The sequence below is a fragment of the Acartia tonsa genome, chromosome 11, assembly GCF_053477335.1.
Source record: "Acartia tonsa isolate MP-2025a chromosome 11, ASM5347733v1, whole genome shotgun sequence".
Lineage (NCBI taxonomy): Eukaryota > Metazoa > Arthropoda > Copepoda > Calanoida > Acartiidae > Acartia > Acartia tonsa.
The window spans coordinates 2,620,747-2,646,926 of NC_137270.1; the positions used below are offsets into that span (position 1 = coordinate 2,620,747).

General features: G+C 29.9%; 1 protein-coding gene across 4 annotated transcripts; it reads right to left on the reverse strand.

Annotated features, from left to right (window-relative positions):
• Positions 1-1,015: 1,015 nt before the first annotated feature.
• LOC145332674 (uncharacterized) lies at positions 1,016-24,703 on the reverse strand. 4 transcript variants are annotated; one of them, XM_080177681.1, is made up of 25 exons: positions 24,671-24,703; positions 17,674-17,746; positions 17,513-17,542; positions 16,897-16,992; positions 15,099-15,227; positions 14,589-14,687; positions 14,370-14,471; positions 14,116-14,232; positions 13,947-14,045; positions 13,721-13,810; positions 13,425-13,511; positions 10,481-10,579; positions 10,129-10,239; positions 9,722-9,820; positions 8,346-8,444; positions 7,983-8,102; positions 6,345-6,443; positions 6,084-6,203; positions 5,837-5,971; positions 5,600-5,698; positions 5,071-5,169; positions 4,837-4,914; positions 2,259-2,339; positions 1,569-1,617; positions 1,016-1,135 (listed from the first exon to the last, which is right to left on the reverse strand). In XM_080177681.1, exons 1-24 carry the CDS (start codon positions 24,686-24,688, stop codon positions 1,589-1,591), a joined length of 2,208 nt encoding a protein of 735 aa, XP_080033807.1. In that variant the 5' UTR covers positions 24,689-24,703; the 3' UTR covers positions 1,016-1,135; positions 1,569-1,588. The 4 variants fall into 4 exon arrangements, with proteins under 4 accessions (XP_080033807.1, XP_080033808.1, XP_080033809.1 ...); XM_080177682.1 differs by having other exon boundaries at positions 2,259-2,335; positions 4,833-4,914; XM_080177683.1 differs by lacking the exons at positions 9,722-9,820; positions 10,129-10,239; positions 10,481-10,579.
• Between the last annotated feature and the right edge of the window lie 1,477 nt (positions 24,704-26,180).

Sequence of the window (26,180 nt, forward strand, 5' to 3'; positions counted from 1 at the left end):
CAGCTAGTTTGACCATTTTTCATTTGATTTTTATAGAGTAAAGATGTATGAACTAGCTGTAATTTTATTTGTTATGATATATTTTAACAATTTGACTATTTTTTATAATTCTTAAAGCTTTTTTTTCTATTTATGTGTTGATTTCTATTACAGATTAATAATGAAGATTTTTCTTTGAAATATATTTTGTTATGAAGCAGCAGTATTTACTAATTTAAATGTTATGGTTCAGGTAGATCCTTAAAATCCTTATTTCTGCTAAATCTTGTTCCTTGTAAAAAAGGGTATTCTTATATAAAAGTAATAGGATATCTGTATCAAGGAACTAGGTAACCACAGAACTGATATGGTTCTACTCCACAGTGAATCTATTCAAAGGTCTAGGGAAGGTTTATATGGAAATGGACTTTTTATTGTTTAGCTTCTCTTAGGTATAAATCTTGTTAACTAGTTTGAGGGAGGTAAGTTTTGATTAATCAGATAGGATGGACATCAATTAAAAAGAATTATAATAAGATTATAATAGAAAATTACAAAACCTTTTGTACATAGGTTTTATTTATATGGTGTAATATTTAAATTTTTGTTCTTGACAATGTAATAAGTATGTATATTCTAGTATAAAAAATCTTCATTGTCTTGAATAGCAGCAGAGAAAATAACATTCCCCACTAAACCTTGCTGACAGACAGTATGAAGGCTATTTCTAATTATTGAGTAGCTTTCCTACCAAAAATAAATTCTAAACATAAAGAGTAGTTTTGTTTCTATTAAGATTTTGTAAACAGCTATATCTATCATTAAACATTACATATTTTCAGAGTATTTGTCCAAGGTTTTAGTCTATATTACAAGAAAAATATCCTACAAAACTTAATCATCACAGAAAAGGGAACAAAAAATCATTTTGCATATTGCAAAATTATTTTGAAAATGTGTTTTTTTTTAACATATGTGTGGGCCACTTTTTAAAGAAACATAATAAGAAAATTAGATATAAAAAAAGACAATGAAAATATTGAAAATTTATATATTGAAAATCATGATCAGTCAATAATCAATTATATACACAAAACACAGTTATTAAAACGAAGCAGGTAGGTAAAGGAATTCAATCATCCAAAGTGATTCTGAACTGAAAATAAAAAAAGGTAAATACTATAACAGTTATTAAATTGATATAATTGACATAATTATAGGATTTAAGATAAACCAAAGAAACATATATAGTCTGGTAGCAAATTTATTTATACCATAGATAGATAAAAAATAAAAAGTAGATCATTAAACATCTGCCATAAACATTTAAGATTATAAAAAAGTAAAAAAAAATTTATTGATTTATTCTAGATATTGAATATGCTACCAGAGAAGTAACAACAAAAATAGATTTATATATGGCTCTATACCATTGTTTGGATAGATGGGTGTACAAAATTTTAAAATTCGCATATTTTTGGCAAACTTAAAAGAACTACTTATTTACTCTAAGGTGAGTTTTTAGATAGAAATTTATTAATTGCTACTTCCATGACAAAAGCTTAACTTATAACTGCGAAATATTTTACCTTCCATTTCTTTTTACACTTTACTCAATTTCAGCTCCTCTCTTAGCTCCTAAAATATTATTGAAGTTAATTGTGTTTATATAAAAGAGACTTGGATGTTTGTTTGTCTGTCTGTCCTTAAAGATCATGCCAACCATTGTATCGGTTTAGTTCTTATTTACAGGAAAAAATTAATAAATAAAAGAAACATATTTGACATCTTCTTGATTTTAAAATAAATTTATCAGATAATGAAAAAAACTGAATGCGCATTATTTCTAAAATGAACATTTTATCCAGGAGAGGGGTGCCTAGAGGCCTCAAGGGGCTCTTGTGTTTTGGGGGAGGGGGGGGGGGTAAAGTTGATTCTCCATATTCAATTTTAGTTTAAAAGAATAACAGTTAGAAAAGATTATGAGTGGGTGTTTTTTCTAGAGTTGATTTCTCTTCCTTTTCCAAAATAGTTATAAAACTTCCCCAACCTTATCTATGAGAAGCTACATTGAAAATAATAATAATAATATAGATTTTTGAAGTTATTGTGATCCTTTGTAACCAACAGACATACAGAAATCATGTTACTTTTATGTAAGAATTTATACAATATTCATCAAATGCAAAACAGAGTTTGGTCTCTACAGGGTTAAATCTCACTAAAAGAAAAAGAAAAAAAAGTTTAGTTAAAGTGTAAGAAGTTAAGTTAAAGCTCACCATTTGCTCTCAATAATTTTGTTACTTCAGTTCTACTTTTGAAGGCTTGTTGATAAAGTGCTTTATCTATTGCTTTTCTCCCTAAATACATTAAAATACATTAATATTAGTAATAATAATAAAATATTGATTATATTGATTTGATGAAAACATATTTTATGATTATAGTACAGATATATGAATTTAGATAATCACAGATAAAAATAAATGTATATATATTGTATATGTATGGTATTTTAATTGAGTTTTGATTTGTTGGTTTATTATGTCTAGTGTCCAAACGTTTCAATCACTAATTGTGATCTACAAAAGGGGTAATTTTGCAAATGCACTTTAATTTATACATCAATGTCTTTTTACTTTAGATCCCTGGTTTGTAAGTCCTTAAATGATATCAGGGAACTTAAGGGATCAGACATTGGATAACACATTCATCTACAACAACCAAAACAATTATAAAAATTACCCTTATTGAATAAAATTATTGATTGGAACCAATGAATCAAAATTTAATAAAAATAAGTTAGCATTTTCATTATAATACTTGAGGTAATGATATAATTTAAAATTTCTACTCCCTCCTTGCTAACTTAATAAATTTCATTTGTAAAATATAATTCTAAGCACAAAGGGCAAGACTAGAATTAAAGTAAAATAAACTTTTTGTTTTTCACGATGGGGACAAATGCATCACATTTCCGCACACAAAAAGAATTTGTACAATCCATAAACTTTTTTGGGCTTCTTTGGAAATCTGTACATTTCCTCACATCCATATCACATAGTAGAAAAAACAATTACAATTAATCATAATGCAAAATAGAACATAAAGTCAGTCATAAGTAAATAATTGCGACTTGACACCTCATTTATGACCATTAGTCAAGTTAGAGGATTTACCCAAGCCGCTGTTTGTGTTATCTGATAAGGGAGTAAAAAAAACCCTTGGAGATATGATTGCAGTTATTTACACTGCATTTAATTAAATGTGACTCTACTGGTGTTTATTATGTGTTTCTATTGGAATTTTGTTTGTATAAATAGAAATGTAGTTATAAATGTAATTACCTTGTAGTTATATATGTAGTTATTATTGTAGTTATAATGAAATTTTGTAAGTAAAACAATTGTAGAAATAATGAATGTCATTTAAGAGTTCTAAAATGTAAAAAATATGCTAATTTGTGTGTTTAGAAGAAAATTATGCTGATTGTATCATAAATAAAAAAAATTTTATTGTGATATTTAGAAGGAAGCTACTCTATATTTAGATGTCTAAATTGTTTGAAGCTGTGATTTTTTAGAATGGAATGTGGTGGCCGTTTAGGATACGGTAGTTTGGTTTGGAGAAGTTTACATTGCTGACATTTTGTTAAATCATATTGACATTCCTGAAAGTTTAGGTTAGTATATGTAGTCATAAATAGATAAATGCCCTTGCCCATCATTCAATAAGCATAATCTAAAGACTTTTTTTGGTAGACCTTTATAATTGAAAATGCTAACCCCACTACTTAGCTAGCAAAATTCTGATACTAGGCCATTGTTGTCTTGTGTTACAGAAATGAATAATGTAAGTATAATTTATAACTAATGTCTAGCAGATTAAGAATTGAACGTGGTGGCCAATTAGGATACATTATTTTAGGTTTGCAGTTGATATTGGTGACATTTGCTGTTAAATCTACTTAATAAAAAAACACCTCTGAAGTTTGAATTATTATATGTAGTCAATATAGATTCATGCCCCATCTCATTAAGCGTAAATCTAAGGACTAATTTTTTGGAGACCTACATAAAACCTAGAAAAATGCTAACCCCTCCCTTAGCTAGCAGAATTCTGATGCTAGGCCAATTTTGTTATGAATATTACAGAAGTGAGTGATGTAAGTATAATTTTACAACTAATGTCTGGCAGATTAAGTTATATTAGAAGATTTGACGGAAAATTATTTTTTGAAGGCTAAGTTGACTATGAAATATTGCTTATTTTCTTGGGAATAAGTGGCCGATTTAGGTAAAATATTTTAAATTTGAAGAATTTTATTTTTATAAATGAAGGCGGAGATGACATAGTAGCGATTTTAATTTATGAGGATTATGAAATTTTAAAGATGAAGTGTTGATATTGTCTAGAAAATGTGGTTGACATTGAATTGGGTTTGTAGATATTATCACTTAGATCCATTTTGAGTTGTAGTTTCTAGAAGATATGTCTTGGAATAAATGTTTTTATATAAAAGTTGATATTAATAAGCTACATTTTTTGTGTGAAGTTACTCACTTAAGTCACAAGTGAGTTTACTGCAGCTTTCACATTGTGCATGCGACTGTATGCTCTGAGAGCTATTATGTAGTGGCCATCTGTATATTATACAATACAAGATACGACCAAGATAATATTGCTTTAGCAAGAGATGCAATTGATAATGAAGATTTTTTTCTCTTTAAAATATATATTGTTATGAAGCAGCTGTAGTTTCTAATTTTAAATGTTTTTGTTGAGATTTATAACTAAATATATAAAGAAAATGTATCTTATATATAGATAATGTGACTAAAATAGTATGTAACTTACCAGAAAGTTGTGATACTTCAGTTCTTCTGTTGAATGCTGTTTCTTGTTGATATAGTGCTGTATCTAGTGCTGTTCTACCTAGATACATTAATGTTAGGATCTATATTAAAATGTTGATTTAATGAAAACATATTTAAATGTTTAGAATACAGTTATATGAATTTATATACACACACATATAAAAAGAGATGCAAGAACAGATAGATATAGTGAGTGTAATAGTATGTAGCTTACCATGTTCATTCTTAGCATTGATGTTAGCTCCATTTTCTAAAATAATCCTAACTGTATCTATGTTACCAGACTCTACTGCCCACATAAGACTGGTTCCTCCTAGATATAAACATATTAATTTTTTTTTATAATATTTTGTTTTTTAGTTTATATTCAGATCTACACAGAGATAAATGTATGGATACAGATATACAGATGGATGGATAAAGATATCCTGTTAATAAAGTAATAGGATCTCTGTGTGACTGTGTACCAAAAGCTTTTGCTAACCACTGAACTGATATGGTTGTCCTTTACAATGTATTGTCTCATTGGTCCTGAGAAGGTTTATAACTACTTTGGAGGAGGTTACCACAAACCTCCCAAGAGAAATCGCCCCTAAGAAAAAAAGTACCACTTTTATTTTATATTTTCTTCATCTTTTTAAAACTAAAATAAAAGATTGGTATGTCAAATTCAAGTGTCCCTATAGACACTCTAGGGATATAACTGTTAACATATTATATAATTAATGATTCGTGTAACTCACCCCAACCATTCTGAGTGTTGACATCAGCTCCATGTTCTAAAAGAAACCTAACTGTATTTGGGGTTCCATATCGTGCTGCCCACATAAGACTGGTCTGTCCTAGATATTGAATTTATTATATTTAGTTTGCTGTCTAGATTATATTAATATATACACAGATATAAATTTATAGTGTTATATTGATAGATAGAGATATATCATATATAGATAATGTCATTTTAATAGTATGTAACTTACCAATTTCATCTTTAGCATGGACATCAGCTCCATGTTCCAAAAGAATCTTGGCTGTAGCTACTTCGTCAAACTCCTTCCTTCTTGACTCATAAGTCTCATAACTAGAGACTAGTGCCTTCATGAGACTGGTCTCCCCTGATAAAGATATATATATGATTAAAATCTATTTCATTGTTTAAAGTACAATTTTGGAATTTAGAGATAAATATATAAAATAGATATTGTGACATTAATAGTGTGATCTTACCAAGTTCATTCTTAGTGTTGACATTAGCTCCATGTTCTAAAAGAATCTTCATTGTAGCTGTTTTATCAAACTGTGAATCTCTGAAATAAAAACTTGCTGCCTTCATAAGACTGGTATCTCCTATATATAGAGATATTAAATTTATAATATATTTTATAGTTTATATTATATTTATAAACACATGATAAATTTGCAGTGTTATATAGATGGATGGATATATATTATATATAGATTATGGGACAATAATAGTATGAAGCTTACCCTTTTTATCCTTAGCATTGACGTTAGCTCCATGTTCCAAAAGAATCCTAACTAAATCTGTGTAACAAAACCTTGCTGCCTTCATTAGACTGGTCTCTTCTGAAATAGAAATATTAAATTTATAATATATATTTTTATACACTGAGATAAATTTACAGTTATAAATATTAGGGTGGGTTGATTTTGGACATTTTTTTCTGAGACCAAAGCAAGATCTGCAAATGATTTTTATGAGTATAATACACCTCTGGATGTTTTAAAATATATCCTAAGTCTTAAAACTGCTAATGACCAGAAATACAATTGTATAGCTATTTGTAAATGGGTGTCAAAAATTTATTGAATCAGAACTATGGCTTCATAATGCTCCCATTAAAGGCATTGGGAAGTAGAATCAGGAACTTTTAGCTGTTTCAAAAAATCTCGTTCCTAGCCTGAGAAAATCTCAAAAAACCTCTACAAATTGGACAAGTCTCTATAAACCTTTAAAAATGGTAGTTTTTTAGTAATTTCTAGGGCTGGGAATGAGATATTTTGAAACAGACAAAAGTTCCTGATTCTACTCCTCAAGGCCTTTCATTGGAGCACCATGAAGCCATAGTTCTGATTAAATAAATTTTTGACTTTCAGGTATACAAATATATGTCTAGTTGTAGGTAAAAGGTTGGTAAATAAAGGGTAAGGAATTGAAATATGACACTGACTTATTTATAGTCTGAAATTCATTTTCAAACTGGTGAAATTCACAAAAATATTTAGCCCTTTAGCATTAATAGCAACTGAAATAATAAGGGGAGAGGACATGAATATCGTCTTTGTATATTTTTTATTATTGAAATACATTTTTAAGTGGTCGCATTCTAAAACAGAATTATTTACAATTCTTTTTTGGTCAGAAATTTTATTTAAGTTATATCTTTTGCATATCCCCTCTTTGTCTAATTCCAATATGAACCCGCCCTAATATATATACAGTGTGTTTTTTTTATGAGAACTTTTTTGAAAGCAATTTTACCCCACTTATAGTTATCAGAATTTAATGATTTATGGCTTATTTTCTTCGTTTTTTAAGGCAATTAATAGAACAACAAAAAAATATTTAAGTTTTAATTTAAAAAGTACAGTAAAATCTAAAATTCAAAACTTAGGTGTCAACATCTAAAAATAGTTTTAGCGCATTTTTCTTATGCTCAAATAATCAACCTCTTGCAAGAATGGCTGCTAAACACTTCAAAGTTGAGATATAGAGCTAAAAATGTATACAGATACTATTAGGGACATGTACTAGAACATATCAAAGTTTGAAGGTCATATGTCAACCAGGAAGGGAGTACTGGCCCCCCAAAGTCGACTACAGAAAATCCATTTTTTTAAGAAAAATGCGCTAAAACCATTTTTATATGTTGACACCTAAGTTTTGAAATTTAAATTTTACTGTACTTTTTAAATAAAAACTTAAATATTTTTTTGTTGTTCTATTAATTGCCTTAAAAAACGACGAAAATAAGCCATTTATCATTAAATTCTGATAACTATAAGTGGGGTAATATTGCTTTCAAAAAAGTTCTCATAAAAAAAAACACACTGTATATATGGATGTATAGATAAATATTGTAAAATTAATAGTGTTTAGCTTACCTAGTTCATTTTTAGTGTTGACATCAGCTCCATGTTCTAAAAGAATCTTCACTTTAGCAAATGCCTCCTCAATACCACCATAACCTTCTGCAGCTGCTGCCTTCATAAGACTGGTCTCTCCTCAATATAGACATATATTGAATTTTAATGAATATCTAGTTGTTAAGAATATGTTTACATACACCATGGCCCAAAATAAACTGCGTTATCCAGTTTTGTTAAACATTTAATTTTAGAATTAACTAATCTGTGATAAAACTTTTATTATTATTTATTTTGCAACATATTGGTTTAAGAGTACACTAGTAAATTAGTACACTAATGGATAAAATGATAATGTGACAATAATAGTATGTAGCTTACCACTTTTATCCTTAGGGTTGATGTCAGCTCCATGTTCTAAAAGAATCATAACTGTATCTGGGGTTCCATACTGTGCTGCCCCCATAAGACTGGTACTTCCTAGATAATAGCCATATTGGATTTAAAATATATAATTGCATTGATTAAGTTCTTATTTACAGAGAAAGTTGATAAAGAAAAATAAATATTTGACATCTTCTATGTTTTTAAAAACTTATTTTCTGATTAAATATATAATATGAGGATGGGGAGTTAAAGCAACTAGTTTTCTTTTAATCTAATTGAATAGAGTGTTTTTAAGATATATATTTTATTGTTATCATAGGAATTATATACACAGAGATAAATGTATATATGGATAGAGAGACATTGTGACAAAAATAGTATGTAGCTTAGCATAATTCTCTTCCTGAGCATTGATGTCAGCTTCATGTATAGAAGCATCCTAACTGTGTAACTATCTTGCACCCGCGCTGCATATACACAGTGCGTATGAAGGTGCTTTGACTTTGAGCTTCATGTATAGAAGCATCCTAACTGTGTAACTATCTTGCACCCGCGCTGCATATACACAGTGCGTATGAAGGTGCTTTGACTTTTGTGTCAGAACCTAAATTGGGATATAGTGCATTTCATTACTCTAGGTTAGGTAACTTCATTTCACTTTTCAACAAAATCTAAAATGCAGCCGTTTTTGAGAAAATTAGATTTGAAAATTTCAAGTTCAATTTTCATCCACTAGGAGTTACCGCATAATCATGACAAGAAAAGCAAATATTATTTATTTAAAATTTTGAACAACTTTGCTATTATAAAGTCTGTCACAAAACCTCTCTATATATGATTTATTTAAAGCTGAATTTCCGTGACCTTAGCAAAGCAACTGAAAAAAATGGCCATGAATCAACTCCCTTAAGGAGTGGTTTTATGTAGAACTTTATAAAAGCAAACTTGTTCAAAATTTTAAATAGATAATATTTTTGAATTAAATAAATAATATTTTTCAATTAAATCATTGCTAATTGAAAAAGTTACTTGACCTATATATGGTTCCATTCTTTGTAGAATGTCCCACAAAAAAATTAGTTTTCATTAAAACTAAAATATGAATTCACAGGGGTGTTTGTAGTACTAAAATCCTTCATTTCATTACAAAATAACAATTGTCAAACTAAAAATAAGGTCAAAACATGGAGAAAACAAAGCTAAACAGGGAGTGTTAACAACTGCCATCTGGTGACAAAATCAGTAACTGTTTGTTCCATCTCCTTTTTAAATTCATATAAGATCATTTTGATGTGTCCTTATTTTTCAATGTGTCTTTTAAATTATTTAATTTACTAAGATTATTGTGACAATAATAGTAAGTAGCTTACCACTTGCATCCTTAGCTTTGACGTCAGCTCCATGTCCTAAAAGAATCCTAACTGTATCTGTGTCTCTCCCCAATGCTGCATTTATAAGACTGGTCCTTCCTAGATATGGACATATTGGATTTAAAATATATTTAAATATTTAGCCCTCTAGCACTAATAGCAACTGAAATAATAAGAGGAGAGGACATGAATGTCGTCTTTGTATATTTTTTATCATTGAAATACATTGTTAAGTGGTTGCATTCTTAAACAGAATTATTTAAAATTCTTTTTTGGTCAGAAATTTTATTTAAGTTAGTTATATCTTTTGCATATCCCCTCTTTGTCTAATTCCAATATGAACCCGCCCTAATATATATATATGGATGTATAGATAAATATTGTAAAATTAATAGTGTTTAGCTTACCTAGTTCATTCTTAGTGTTGACATCAGCTCCATGTTCTAAAAGAATCTTTACTTTAGCAAATGCCTCAATACCATAATCACCTTCTGCTGCCTTCATAAGACTGGTCTCTCCTTAATATAGACATATTGAATGTTAATGTATATCTTGTTGTTAAGAATATGTTTACATACACCATGGCCCAAAATTAACTGCGTTATCCAGTTTTGTTAAACAATTAATTTTAGAATTAACTAATCTGTGATAAAACTTTTATTATCATTTATTTTGCAACATATTGGTTTAAAAGTACACTAGTAAATTAGTACACTAATGGATAAATAGATAATGTGACAATAATAGTATGTAGCTTACCACTTTTATCCTTAGAGTTGATGTCAGCTCCATGTTCTAAAAGAATCATAACTTTATCTGGGGTTCCATACTGTACTGCCCGCATAAGACTGGTACTTCCTAGATAATAGCCATAGTGGATTTAAAATATATAATTGCATTGATTAAGTTCTTATTTACAGAGAAAGTTGATAAAGAAAAATAAATATTTGAAATCTTCTATGTTTTTAAAAACTTATTTTCTGATTAAATATATAATATGAGGATGGTGAGTTGAAGCAACTAGTTTTCTATTAATCTAATTGAATAGAGTGTTTTTAAGATATATATTTTATTGTTATCATAGTGTATTGGAATTTGAATAGTATGTTTCCTGTGTGGATTAGAACTCTTATCCTTTCTTTTCCTTATCATAATAGGGTTGTTAGAAGGATGCTAATATTTGAATTTCATATGTGCGTGCGGCATTTTAAACAATGAACGCGCACCAAGCGTAAACAGACGCCATGAGGCCATATTGCTTTATTCCTTTGAGAAGCGCGGAGCTTGTGTGAATGAAAAACTATGTTTTGCAATGAAATGTGGTGTTCTTCGTGCTGAATATACCTTGGATGCTTCCCTGCTTGTCATGATCAACGATTTGGTAAATATTTAATTCTTTTTTAAGCCCTAAAATTAGAATGGAGTGATATTTTCAAGGAAGCAAATTAATGTTCTTATTTTCATTAAAATAGACCAAGTAATTGATTTATTTTTGAACCAGAACATTTTTATAGTAATTTAAAATGATTCTATCTAAAAAATTATCAATTCATAATATGTTTTTGATTTAATTTTGAAGAGAAAAGCTTATTTTTTTCGTTCGCCTTTAAAAAAAATCTATTGCAAATCACGAAACCTCTTCGATGTGAAGCCAATAAGAATTTTTTTATTTTTGACTTATTTTGAGGTTTAGTGCATCTGCACTTTAAGATCTTGTATACGGCCATGTATCCATAGGTCAGGCATCAGCCTTCTACGTCAGCCGTGTACCGAAACAATGAAACGGTATTCAAGTCAGACAGCAGATGAACAATTTAGCCAGTGACAGTTACCGTGAATGTGTTGGATGTGATTAAATTCCACACGTGACTATAATTGTAATCAGTGCTGATCAAAAGTGAAAATGCCACCTAAAAAGTCTAGGTACAAAATATTGTCGGAGAGACTGCCCAAGGCAGTGGATGACTTGGCCAATGAGTTACAAAGAGTGATGCAAGTAGTGACTGATACTGCTGATCTTGACGTCAATCTCGGAAAGGAGTGTTTCCTTGTTCATGATATGTATAAAAACTTTGATCGTATTATGAATGGTTTTTCCACCCTTGATGTGTTAATCCAGAATGATGATAACTTACAAGACTTATATAGTGATGTTGTCATGGCACAAAAGAATTATAGTGAACTTGGTATGACTTTGAAAGCTATTGAGGAGCTGAAATCAATTAATAGTGAGATCTCAGTTCTTGGCGACGATTTGCCTGCTCATAAAGTTAATCTGAGTCAACGTTGTATGAAGATAATTAAAATGATTAAGGGAGACTATATACCCTTGCCTGCTAAAATTATCACAGATATGACGCAGTTGATGGAGACGTTGGCAAAGGCTTGATTTAATTTTAAAGAGAAAAGCTTATTTTTTTTGTTCACCTTTAAAAAAAATCTATTGCAAATCACGAAACCTCTTCAATGTGAAGCCAATAAGAAAAATTTCCCCCCCCCCCCAATTTTTTTTTTACTTTTTCTTTTAAAATCTAAAATAAGAAATTGGGTTATCAAATTCGACTCTCTCCTCCTCAAGTGCCCCTAGAGGCTCTAGGGGCGTAGCCGCTAGTATACACTATACTAGCTGCTATAACCCTAGAGGCCTCAAGGGGCACTTATGGGTTTTGTGGAGGGGGAGGTGAAATTGATTCTCCATATTCAATTTTAGTTTGATAGAATAAAAGTTAAAAAAGATTATGACTGGGTGGATTTCTCATGAGCAATTTTCCTTGGGAGGGTGGTGGTACCCTCTTACAAAATAGTTATAAGCCTTACCCAACCTTATCTATGAGAGGCTATATTGAAAAAGAGAACAATATAGGTTATGCAGTTATTGTGATTTTTTGGTACAAACAGACACACAGATATACTGTTACTTTTATGTAAGGATTTCAAATACAATACAGAGTTAGGTCTCTACAAGGTTTTCACAAGTTTTCATTCTTTGTATATTATTCTTCAGTTAGCAGAAATACATTATACATCCTTCAAAAAAATATGATAAACAAAAAACAAACAAAAAATTCTTTTTCTCAAGAGCTTTTTAGAAACTTTGGCCTTAAAAACCTCTGTTGATATATACTTAAAATTATTTTTTTTCTTGATCTGGTGTAAAATTGTACAGAGAACAAGAACATCATTTTTGATGATACATTAATGCCCAGTTCACAAATAACGTTTCAAGGTCGACCGATTTTTTCTGTAGGTCAACCTAAAGAAGTACAACCCACAAATACCTTTATAAAATAAGTCAACCTAAAGCTTCTATAGGTCGACCTAAAATTTTTAGAGGTCGACCTTTGTCTTTTGTGAACTGGGCTTAAGAAATAAAGGCTGTATACATAGACGTCCAAGCTTTTTTTTTGGGGGGGGGGTATATTTTTTTTTTATTAGAGATTTTTTATTTTGGGGGGTATTTACCCCCTCAAAATTGTTTGGGGGGGTAAATACCCCCTCCTAAATGGTTGTAGGTGCCTACGGCACCCCCAGGTTAGGGGTGAATTTTAAATGGGGGGGTAATCGCCCCATTACCCCCCCCCCCCCTTGGACATCTATGGCTGTATACCCTAAAAAGATACTTTTTTGTGGGTATTACTGTATATATATAGAAAATAGATGTATAGATAGATAAATATTGTGACATTAATAGTATGCAGCTTACCACTCTTATCCTTAGTGTTGATGTCAGCTCCATGTTCTAAGAGAATTCTAACTGTATCTGTATCTGCTACCATAAGACTGGTCTGTCCTAGATATATTTATATTGAATTAATAATACATATTTTGTTCTTTATTGTACTCTGCTGCCCACATAAGACTGATACTTCCTAGATATAGCCATATTGAATTTAAAATATGCTTTATTGTTTAGAGTACAGCTATAGGATGTATGTATATGAACAGATATAAATGTTTATAGATAGATGGATGTTTTGACAATAATAGTGTGTAACTTACCCTGGTTATCCTTAGTGTTGATGTCAGCTCCATGTTCTAAAAGAATCCTAACTATATCTGTGTTTGCTGCATACATAAGACTGGATTTTCCTAGAAATACATATATTGAATTAATAATACATATTTTGTTCTTTATTGTACAGTTATAGGAGTTATATACACATAAATAAATGTATAAGGAAAAATGGATAAATAGACATTTTGACATTAATAGTATGTAACTTACCCTGTTCATTCTTAGCATTGACGTTAGCCCCATGTTCTAAAAGAATTCCAACTGCATCTGTGTTACCAAACTGTGCTGCCAGCATAAGACTGGTCTGTCCTAGATATAGACATATAGTGTTATGCAAATTCATGAATATATATCACATATAGATTATATGTTATATTACCCCTTTCGTTCGTAATGTTGACATCAGCTCCATGTTCTAAAAGAAACTTCACTGTAGCTGAATCCTCCTCTAAACTGTAACTGTATAAACCTGCTGCCTTCATAAGACTTGTCTCTCCTGATATATATATATATATTATATTTACTGATAATAATGTATTTATAGGGATTCAATGCACAGAGATAAATGTATACAGATATATATGTAAATGGTTGGATAAATAGTTATTGTGACAATGTACTAATATAGCTTACCCTGTTTATCCTTAGCATTGATGTCAGCTCCATGTTCTAAAAGAATCCTAACTGTATCTGGGGGTCCATAAGATCCTGCTGCCATTATAAGAATGGTCTTTCCTAGAAATAGCCAAATTGGATTTAAAATATATTTTATTGTTTATAGTACATTTATAGTAATTTAGATACACAGATAGATGTATGGATAGATAACGTGACAATAATAGTATAACTTACCATATTCATCCATAGCATGGACATCAGCTCCATAAAATAAAAGAATCCTAACTATATCTGTGTTACCAGACTTTGCTGCATACATAAGACTGTTCATTCCTAGATATAGAAATATTGAATTTATGATATGCATTTTGTAGTTTATATTTTATTTATATATACACAAAGTTAAATTTATAGTGTTATATAGATGGATGGATGTTAATTATATATAAATAATGTGACAATAATGAACAGTTTAGATAATATCTCTAAAGCTTTAATATCAAGTCTTTATAGGAGGGAGGCTTTCCAGTACCTCTTTGGAACAATCTTATAGAGGCCAGGGTTAAATCTGCAAGTAACTTAAATGGCAGTGTGGGTTAAACAAACCCGATTAATTTTCAATGAAAATTTATACAGTCTTTTATGAGATGGACAGACCAAACCTACTCTGTCATATAAGTATAGTCATTTGTTGCAATAAAATGATTATCATGTACTGCTGTAACTTGTACGTATCTTACTAACCTGTTGAATCCATAGCATTGACATCTGCTCCATATTGTAGAAGGAAGAAGATTAATTCTTTATTATTTTTTTCAGTTGCACAAATAAGACTTGTTTTGTTTGCTATTTCATAACCACCAGGAAGATAAGCTAAAAAATACATTTGAACACATTATCATATCAAAAAGAAATGTGAAACAGACAATTTTAACTAACAATAAAAATTTAAAATCAATAAAGACCTATTCATGTTTGATGATATTAGTTAAAATGCCCAAAGGTGGGAAGGTGATGGCTCAACTGCAGTAATTATGATTCCAAAAAAAAGATCTTCTTGTTATTTTGTAATTTTATTTGTGGGTTAATTCAGAAATACTTGTTGCTTTTGTTTCAAATATTACAAAATTATGTATTACATTTTTGTAATATTGAACATATAATAGATTTGGTCAATATAGTAAGCACAGGGTAAAATTTATTATTTCTACCTTCTTTGTCGACAAAGGGAAGTGAGAAATTTCAAATATTGCCAGAATATTTTCTATATCCATTACAGTATACACGGTGTTTCAGAAAAAACTGCGTTTTCCGTTTTTCTGACACAACCAGAAGGAATACAGAAAAAACGATTATATGTCCTTATTCTCTGTAAAAAAGTACATCAAATTTATAACAGGTGTTTTTCATTATCTCTAAAAATACGGCCTCTATGATAGGTACATAGTTTACAAAATTGCTTTATGTGAAAAATGTTGTGCAAGAAAAATTAAAATAACTCTTTTATTATGTATAAAAAAATCGTAGAATTTCAATATTAATTTAGAAAAAGGTATAAGAAAAGTACCTTAATGAGTTTTAAAGGTTAAATGCTTTTTAGCTCCTTACAAAAGCATTTTCAAGAAACTGCAAATTGTCATTTTTTCACATTTCTTGATTGTGATGTATTTGCATTAAAAGAATCTTCTTTAATAACGTAGGTTATAGTAAAAAGAAAAAAACTCCTTTTTATTTGATAAAAAAATCTCTAAAGACAAAAAAGTTATTGAAGTTTGAATGTTTTTTATTAAAGCATTTAATTACAAATTATGGATAAATTATGAGTTTACATCTTAACCTGTCAATCAAATTAAAGTATTATAGGAATAAATGAGGGGTGGGGAATTACGAACATGAGCAATTTTTAAGGTCATGTTTCTTAAGTATACAAAAAGAAAAACTGAATATTTGTTTTCAGTGAGAGAATTTTAAATGAAATTTTTAGTGTAATTGGTAGAAAATTGTATTGGCCATATTAAGATGTTGTTTTCAAGTGAATAAATTTTTGAAAACCAACCTTAAGGCACAAAATTCTACCAGAAAAAAGCATTATACGCATCTTTTGAAATATTTATGCTCTAAAATGCGCCGTTATTTTCAGAGATATTAAAAAACACCTAAAACAATTTCGATGCATATTTTTATAGAGAATATATAATTATTTTTTTTGTACTCCTAATGGTTGTTTTCCAAATTTGGAAAACGCAGTTTTTTTTTAAACGCCCTGTATAATAAGTAACTATTAAACTATCTTGAACTATAGTTGTAAAACTATTGTAAATGTGTAAACAAAATTTGTATCGGAGTTTTGTAATATTACACATACAGACATTTTTAATTTTCCATTCCTTTAACACAAGTTTTACAAAAATATATGCCCATCCTGACTAAAGTGTGACAATTTAGTGTATAGAATTGGGAGGGAAAAAATGGTATTTGGTTCAGGCTTGTGTCAACTGTTAACATTGCTTCCTGAGCTTGATAATAAATATGCTAAATTTACCTATCTCACTCAATTCTTCAATATTGGCTTCAGCATCTAGTAACTCTTTTACAAGTTCAGTTGATCCATTTCCATTACAAGCAGCTTTTATTATTTCTAAACAAATACATATTATGTGTTATCTTTTTAGTGCTGCATCAACTCTTTTTCTCTCCTTTTTTTATACTTTTGGGAAAAAAATCAGGGAGGAAGGCAGCTGTTTTATGCAAGTCTCCAAAGTCTCCTATAATGTTTTCTTATTTGATGACCTAACAATTTTGGGAATTTTTATTGAATTTTGATTGACTCTTTAAATTAAGTGTTCAAACGTTTCAACCACTAATTGTAATCTACAGATGGGGTAATTTTGTGTATCATTATTGGGGATGTACATAAATTTATCAGCCATTGTCTTATCCCTTTAGATCCCTGATTAAAACTGCAGATTAAATCACACATAACAACAATAAAGGGGTTGGCACTTCTCATCACTTCTTAGTACAAAGAAAAATTTAAAATTACATATTCAAAAAAAAAATATTTTTAACCCTTAACAGTCGATGAGGTGAAGGACTTAAAAACAAAGATTGTTAAATAAAAGGAAAGTAATAATTACAAAAATCTGAATATAACTCACCACTTTCATTCTCTTTTCTTTCTTCATATTCTATTAATAAAAAAATAACAATTCAAATTACATTTAGGTAATGTCTGATTAGTATATAACATAAATTTGATTTAACTACCAAATAGATTTTATAAATGTTATATAAGGTTCTGTAATCAAAAAAATCTTACCATAATCGTAAGTTGGAGTATGTATGAAGTATGTGTTGGATAAGCTGCCTCCAACATACAACATCAGACAAACCTAAATTTAGTAAAACATTTATTTGTAGCTAAATAATAATAAAAACTAAAATAAGTAGCATAGCCTTTAATCATAGAATTATGAAAAATTAGACATACAGACAAACAAAATGAGTTGTATAGGGTGAAAGCATGGTAAATCTTTAGCAATCTGATTACAGCTAATAAAAACATATATTTCCTAAAGGGAATTAATCATAATTTATTAATAACAAGGATGACAACATCCATAAGAGCGAAGCACTGAATTAAACGTTGGACAAACGGATATTAACATTTGTAAATTGTAAGAACTGAATAATCAGAATATAAATGTATAAGAGTCGAAACAAAATTGTAAGTAAATTTGTTGAAAAACTGCTGGATACAGGATAATGTTTATGGACATACTTAATACTTACATTTTTAGAATTTGATTATAGAGTTGCTTCGCTTATAACATTATCGGATGATTAGATCACATGAAAATTTGTTGTTAAAAAAGTAAAAAAATCGACATGTTTAAACTGGACGTACGAACATTCTGGTAATGATTATAGAGTTGCTACGCTGTCTAAATCGTACCTAACTACTAAAGGAATCACCATGCAAAGTTTGAAATCAATAGGACAATTCTAACATGCCTAAATTAACTAAAAAAGCTATCCGTTACAGACGGACGGACGTTCGGACGGACTGACCTTAATTATAGAAAAGCTTCGCTTTTAAAAATACCACTTTTGTTGCCTGTATTAGACCCTTCAAAAGATCAACAGCACCCCCCCCCCCTTCTCCCCAATTTTTTTTTATGCTTTACTAGAAGTGAGTTAGACAAATTGCTATATTATTCTTTTAAAATCAATATATTATATTTTGAATATCATATAATAGGACTATCAGCTTCACCCATAGCATCTAGGAGCTTTATATTTGATAGAAAATGAACTAAAACCATCCCATGGCTTAAATCTAAATATAACATATCTTAAAATCAGCCTGGGACCCATGTGAAGCTTTTCTGAAATAAAGTACTAAATCATTTTAATAATTATTTAAAGATTAGTTATTTATTGCATTTTGCAGTTTTGTAGAGATAGGAAAACAAGGACGACAACATCCATAAGTAGCGAAGCACAAAAAATCGTAGATGGGAATATGTACAAGTAGATTTAAAGGGTATTTATTAAAATCAATAATAGATTTATTGGATAAAATAAACACGAAACCTTATTTTATTTTGTATGATGACGATGGTCAAAGTAAATTACATAAAAGATGCCCATAACAATGGGAAAAATTATTTTGATACTGATATCCCCAAAAAGTTTGAAAATTGGATAAAAAAAAAAAAAAGATATGGGGTAATATGTAAAACATATAAGAATAGCCAAAACCTGATAAAACGCAGTCTGGCTGCCATGGTTGTTTTCTTAAAATGACAGACAATTTAATTTTTATATCCTTAACTTTGAAAATTTGAAAAATCGGACCATATACACTGAAGATATGGAGAAAAATGTGAAAAATGTAAAAATAGCCTAAAACCTGCTAAAAAGACGGGAAATTTTATTATGATATCTATAACTGAAAAAAATTTGAAAATCGGACTATAAACACTGAAGATAAAGAGAAAAATGTGAAAAAATACAAAAATAGCCTAAAACCTGCTAAAAAGGCAGTCTGGCCTTCATGGTTGTTTTCTTTAAACGACGGGAAATTTAAATTTGATATCTATAACTGAAAAAATTTTGAAAATCGGACCATAAACACTGAAGAGAAAAATATGAAAAAAAAAATAAAAATAGCCTAAAACCTGCTAATTGTGCTCCTTAATGATGGGAATGTTAATAAAAAATTTCAGCGTTCTATCTTTTATAGGAGCTGAGTAAATCCCATTTTCCCCATACGGACAGACGGACTGACAGACAAAGTGAATTATAGATTAGCTTTGCTACTAACAAAGTGAATTATAGAGTAGTTTCGCTATGTACTAAAAATCTTAGGATTAAATTCAGTTTAATTTGCCTCAAGAGCAAGGACTACACAATACTAAGTGAAAATTTCCCCACAACTCCCTCTTTTCTCCCCCCCTTCTCACCCACTTCCCTCCAATTACATCAAAAACAAGTTTTGCGCCAACTCTATGCCAACAAAATATTTAAATTTTGGAATTTCAAATAGTATTAATTGGCTGAATAGCTGCACCTGCACCAACAGACGTAAGGAATGGGCCAACAAATGTAATATTAGTTTGAGTTTTCATAAACATTATCCATAAAAGCGAAGCTTTAAAATGGTAGGACAAACAAACATTAACACTTGTACAGTGTCATAACTGAATAATCAGAATATAAATGTATGTAAAGCCGAAACAAAATTTTAAATAAATTTGTTGAAAAACTGCTTAATTACATAATTATGTTAAAGGACCATGGCGCGTTAAATCAAAACTAATTGGATTTCTGGTGTGTCACAAATATTACCATTAAATTTCAGGGTCGCCACATTTTGTTGATATATTTCCCCAAAGTTTAGAGTGATTTTTTACATGTAATAAAACGATTGTTGAAATTAAATTATAGCTAAACACAGTTATGGAATCTCGACGACAAAGATTTTTTTATCCAATCTTGACAAGTGAGATATTTTTGGAAAGAGGAATATATATAGAAAACGCCTATGAAAATTAGAAAATCCGCAGAAATCATATTTGCAAGTTATTTGCAAAAATCTGCAATGTTAATTTGCAAAATTAATTTCATGCCTTAAATGACTTATTTAAAAAGAAATCTTTTTATGAAATGTGTTTATCTATAAGTTTAGAACATACTTAAGGCAAAAAAAAATTCTTCAGTGTTACTTTTTTCACCTTATATATGAAAAAAGCAGTTTCTCACATTTTGTGATAAAAAAAGGTATAGGAACAAAAAATATGTTTTTTCTTGTTGTAAACACAATAATTGGCATAAAATTTATCATCCTAAATGTAAAAATCAGATATAGAATCCTTTTTGGAGCAAAAATAGTGCAAAACATAACCAAGACATTTTTGCAAAGTATGAAAATCTGAAGAAAATAGTTCTTTTTGATTTTGATATACATATCAGATAAATGTATATAAAATTAGTGATCAAAAACTATAAAACAAGTTATAACTTTTTCAACCCTATCATTGATTAAAATGCACTTTTAGGTTTACTTATTACCAAAGTAGCACATAAAAACACTTTTTATTAAGTTATTAAACAAAATAAATTCAAATCAACAATTAGGCGTTTTTTATAATGCAGTAGACCATTTTGTAGTTGGTTTTTTGGCATTTATTTTGTTTAATAACATCATAAAAAGAGTTTTTATGCACTACTTTGGTAATTCTTAAACCTAAAAGTGCAATTTAATCAATGACAGTGTTGAAAAAACTTATAACATGTTTTATAGTTTTTAATCACTAATCTTATATACATTTATCTGATATGTATATCAAAAGCAAAAAGAACCATTTTCTTCAGATTTTCATACTTTGCAAAAATGTCTTGGTTACTTTTTGCACTATATTAGCTCTAAAAAAGGAGTCTATATCTGATTTTTACATTTAGAATGATAGATTTTATGCCAATTATTGTGTTTACATCAAGAAAAATCATATTTTTTGTTCCTATACCTTTTTTTATCACAAAATGTGAGAAACTGCTTTTTTCACATATCAGGTGAAAAAAGTAACATTATAGAATTTTTTTTGGCCATAAGTATGTTCTAAACTTATAAATAAACACATTTCATAAAAAGATTTTTTTCTAAATAAGTCATTTAAAGCATGAAATTAATTTTGCAAATTAGCATTGCAGATTTTTGCAAATAACTTGCAAATATGATTTCTGCGGATTTTCTAATTTTCATAGGCGTTTTCTATATATATTCCTCTTTCCAAAAATACCTCACTTGTCAAGATTGGATAAAAAAATCTTTGTCGTTGAGATTCCATAACTGTGTAAAGATAGAGAAAACTAGTTTATTTAATTATATTAATTCTTAAAATAACTGCTTTATAAATAAAATTTCTCAAAATTGACGACTAAAGTTTATGAATTTTAAAGTCTGATAATTTTTAAAATTGAGCTTTTATACTCATTTTTTAGAAAGTATTTAAAAGAAAATACATTTTTAAACATACCCTAGCAATTTCTTTTCATTCTGATCACTAGAACCAACTGTCTGTTATTTTTTATAAAAAATGGGGTCATTATTATCTTCGTTAAGGTATGTGTTTTAAGACTGTAATACAGGAGTAGAATGCTAAAATTTGAAATGGCAGTTGCTCTAATATCATACAATATGAAATTGTTAAGAAATGGCTGCAAAACTGCTGTTGCCGCCGAAAACTGGTAATCCCCTGAAAAAAATTTAGCTTGTTCTTAATTAATTAGACAATTTTGAAAAACTTTAAGGCTCAATGAGTAAAAACAATGTCCTAGTTGGACCCAAGCATAACTGAGATAAGCAAGCCTATAGTAGAAACCAATCCATTGCTTTGAGCTAAGAAGGAAGGCAAAAATTACGGGTAAGACGGTACTAACCACTACCGCACGTAGTATAGCTAGATATCTTATGCTCAAATGCAGATTTTCACAACCATATTTAAAGTTTTAATTTGTTCTTTAGAAGCTACCAATACAAAAAAATGTATTTCCAAAATTTTAATGAATATTATTTTTCAAGGGGAAAAAGTTTCCAAATTGCATGGCAACCATGTTATATACTATTACTGGCTGTACTCTGTGTACAGCTGATATAACAGCTGATCCTAAACATTTCAAATGTTCAGAAGTTACAATAGGATTAGGAAAAATATGTTCTTTAACATACTGTGATTATTTGATGTAAAGTGACTCTAGAGATGCAAAATGATTTGTTTTGACTCAAATTTTATAGTACAGTAGAAGTGCTTGCTTAAAGCGCGGTGGGACATACTAATATTTTTAAGACTTGTTTATATAGATGCCCCACTTAAAACGTTGTACTTTGTTGTTCTAGGAATCAGTACGCAAAAAATCAGATCAATCAAATAATTTATTACACAAAAATTAGCTGTTAAAAAAGTTAAAAATTTAAATTTCAAATTGGATGTACGGACATTCTGGTAAAGATGATAGAGTTGCTACGCTTTCTATATTCTACCTTACTACTACAGAAATCACCATGCATATTTTGAAACCAATAGGACAATTCTAACATGCCTAAATTAACGAAAATAGCTATCTGTCTCGGACGGACGGACCGACCATAATTATAGAAAAGCTTTGCTTTTAAAAACATTAAATGTTGGGTTGAGAAAAAGTTATGGAGGAAATTATTTACTAAGTATATTTGCGATTACTTTTATTTAATGAAATCTTCCAATTTTTAACATTTACAAAACGGCCTGTTTTAATGCATCAAGATCCATGACAGATCTATATAGGAAATAAACGTCTATAAATTAGCTCGAGAAAAGTCTTCCAGTGGTAAAATGTTTAAAACTCATAGTGCTCCAATAATCCTCTTTAAACTCTCATTGACCAAAGCAATAAGACCTTTATTCTATTTGTTTATGGAATGAATTAAGTTTTTCACTTCATGTAGATATTTGAATTACATTAAAGTATATAATCCTTATTTAATAAATAAAAAATATACATTCATAATAGAGTAAATCTAAAAAACTCTATTTTTAAAGAATTCGATTGTGGCGACACTTCCTTTGTGTTAAAATATTAAAACTTAAATTTTAATCCTATTAACCCTTTAGTGATGGTAATGTGAAAAAATATAATCAAAAAATCTTTTTAAAATCATTTAAATTAATAAATATTTACTTCTTTCTTTTAGATAGTAATGGCGGGGGAGGAAAACTGAGTTATTGAGAAATAGATAAATAGATATGTACTTATAGAAAACTAGCCAATACCGATATAGTTATATTGAGCCAACTCTAGTGAAAATATATAGGCTGGGTTCTATATTTTTCACAATTTTTGTTTTTACATAACTATTGTGTGTGTGTGGGTGTGTGTGGTAGGTTTGTGTGTGTGTGTGTGTGTGGTAGGTTTGTATGTGTGTGTGTGTGTGGTAGGTTTGTTTGTGTGTGTGTTTAGTAGGTTTTTGTGTGTGTGTTAGTGTGTGCATCACAAGTTTTGTAACAAACATTTTTTTGTAATATACTAGTTGCTTCAAACATAGCCTCTAGGGGAGGTGAGGCAGGTCTGGAAAATAGCTTAAAAACCACCCAAATATCTTAACTTAAAAGCTAAAGCCTAAATTAACGAAAAGAGATAACTGTTGATGGAATGACAGACAGACTGACGTACTGACCCTAATGATAGAAAAGCTTCGCTTTTAAGACCCTAATTATAGAAAAACCTGTTTTTTAAAATTCTTCAGCTATGCATGTTAAATATATCATAATCACTGCATTGATATGATAATATAATCCTTATACTAAAGTAACAGGATGTTTGTCTGTGTGTTTGTATGTTTGCACCAAAGGATCTCGCTAACCGCTGAACCAATCGGGTTCTCCTTAACAAGGTAGCTTCTCATAGGTCCCGGGAAAGTTTATAACTATTTAGGGGGGAGGGTACCACCACCCTCCCAAGAGAAATCACAAAAAAACAACAACAAAAAATTACATTTCTCGATTTTACAAAGAGAGTTCAATAAACATAAACGTCAACGCAACATATACATATTCTAAATATAAAAAAAAAATTAAAGTACCACTAGAGGCATCTAGTGGCGTAGCCGCTAGTACCCTGTGACATAAAGTAGTAAGGTTTATTGTCTGAAGCTAAATATCTCAAAAATTTCTGTTCTGAATAGGTTGTAACTGTAAAGAATGTTTTATTAATAGGTTGGTTTTAGGCTATTTTTTGATCTCCCCCTCCAGGCTAGAGTCAAAGCAAATACTTACAAAGCTAGATGTTATCATGATCACGGAAGCAAAAGAACTAATGATTGTTGAATCTGAATGTATTTTCTCTTTTTGGTATTTTTTTGTAATTCACCAAGTTAAAACAAAATGTAATTCACCGAGATTTCAACCTATTTTTAAAAGCGAAGCTTTTCTATAATTAGGGTCGGTACATCCGTCTGTAACGGATAGCTTTTTTTGTTAATTTAGGCATGTTAGAATTGTCCTATCGATTTTAAACTTTGCATGGTGATTCCTCTAGTAGGTACGATTTAAAAAGCGTAGCAACTCTATAAGCATCACCAAAATGTCCGAACATACAATTTAAACATGTTGATTTTTTTACTTTTTAACAACAAATTTTTATGTGATCTAATAATCCAATTGATCTGATTTTATAAGCGAAGCAACTCTATAATTAAGTCCTAAAAGTGAAGGTATGTCCATAAACATTATTCTGTATCAAGCAGTTTTTCAACAAATTTACTTACAATTTTGCATCGACCTCTATACATTTATTTTCTGATTATTCAGTTCTGACACTATACAAGTGTTAATGTCTGTTTGTCCTACCGTTTCAGCGCTTCGCTTTAATGGATGTTGTCATTCTTGTTGTGTTAGTACTTTAAGAATTTAAGGTGGGGCTTTATATTGTGTGTGAGAGTTTGTGTGTGTGTGTGTGTTAGAGAGAAAGTTTGAAATTGTGTGTGTGTAAATGTCAGTCCGTCCAATATTCAGTCCGTCAATCTGTCAGTCAGTCCGTCAGTCCATCAGTCCATCAGTCAGTCCGTCAGTCAGTCCATCATTCAGTTCGTCAATCTGTCAGTTACAACCCACAAAGGTTTTGGCCCAATTATTAGATAAGCTAAAAATAAAAAAAATAAGCATTTTTTTATATATGTCAGTTTAATTCATAGCATTAGCTTTTTTTTAGTAGCGAAGCTACTCTATAATTCGAAATGTCCGTCTGTCCATTTATTTTTAATCCGTTTTTGTTTTCCACAACTGATTTTCTCGCCTCCTATAAAAGATATAAGGCTGAAACTTCTTGTCACTATTTACATAAATATGGAGCATAGTTAAGTATAAAACATCCGTAGTGGTCGGACTGATTTTAAGCAGCTTTTTTGGCGTTATCCTCTTACGACAAACAACTATTTTAGGTTAGGTTAGGTTTTAGGCTAGGGAGCCGAGCGCTGTGGCTAGGCAGGCAAGGGGGACGAGCGCTGCGGCTAGGCAGGCAATGGGGCCGAGCGCTGCGGCTAGGGAGCCGAGCGCTGCGGCCAGAGTTCACAGTTCGCTGTCGGGGGGGGGGGGGGGGGGAGTACTCAAATATTCAAAATTGAAAAAAATATTTTTAAGAGGATAATACCGCTTTTTTTATTACAACAGATTTTCTCTGATCCTACAAAAGTTACACGGCTGAAACTTCTTCCCAATATTCCCTTCATTAAGCACCATAATTAGACATAAAAGATCTATGATAGTCTGACTGTTTTTAGCTGTTTTC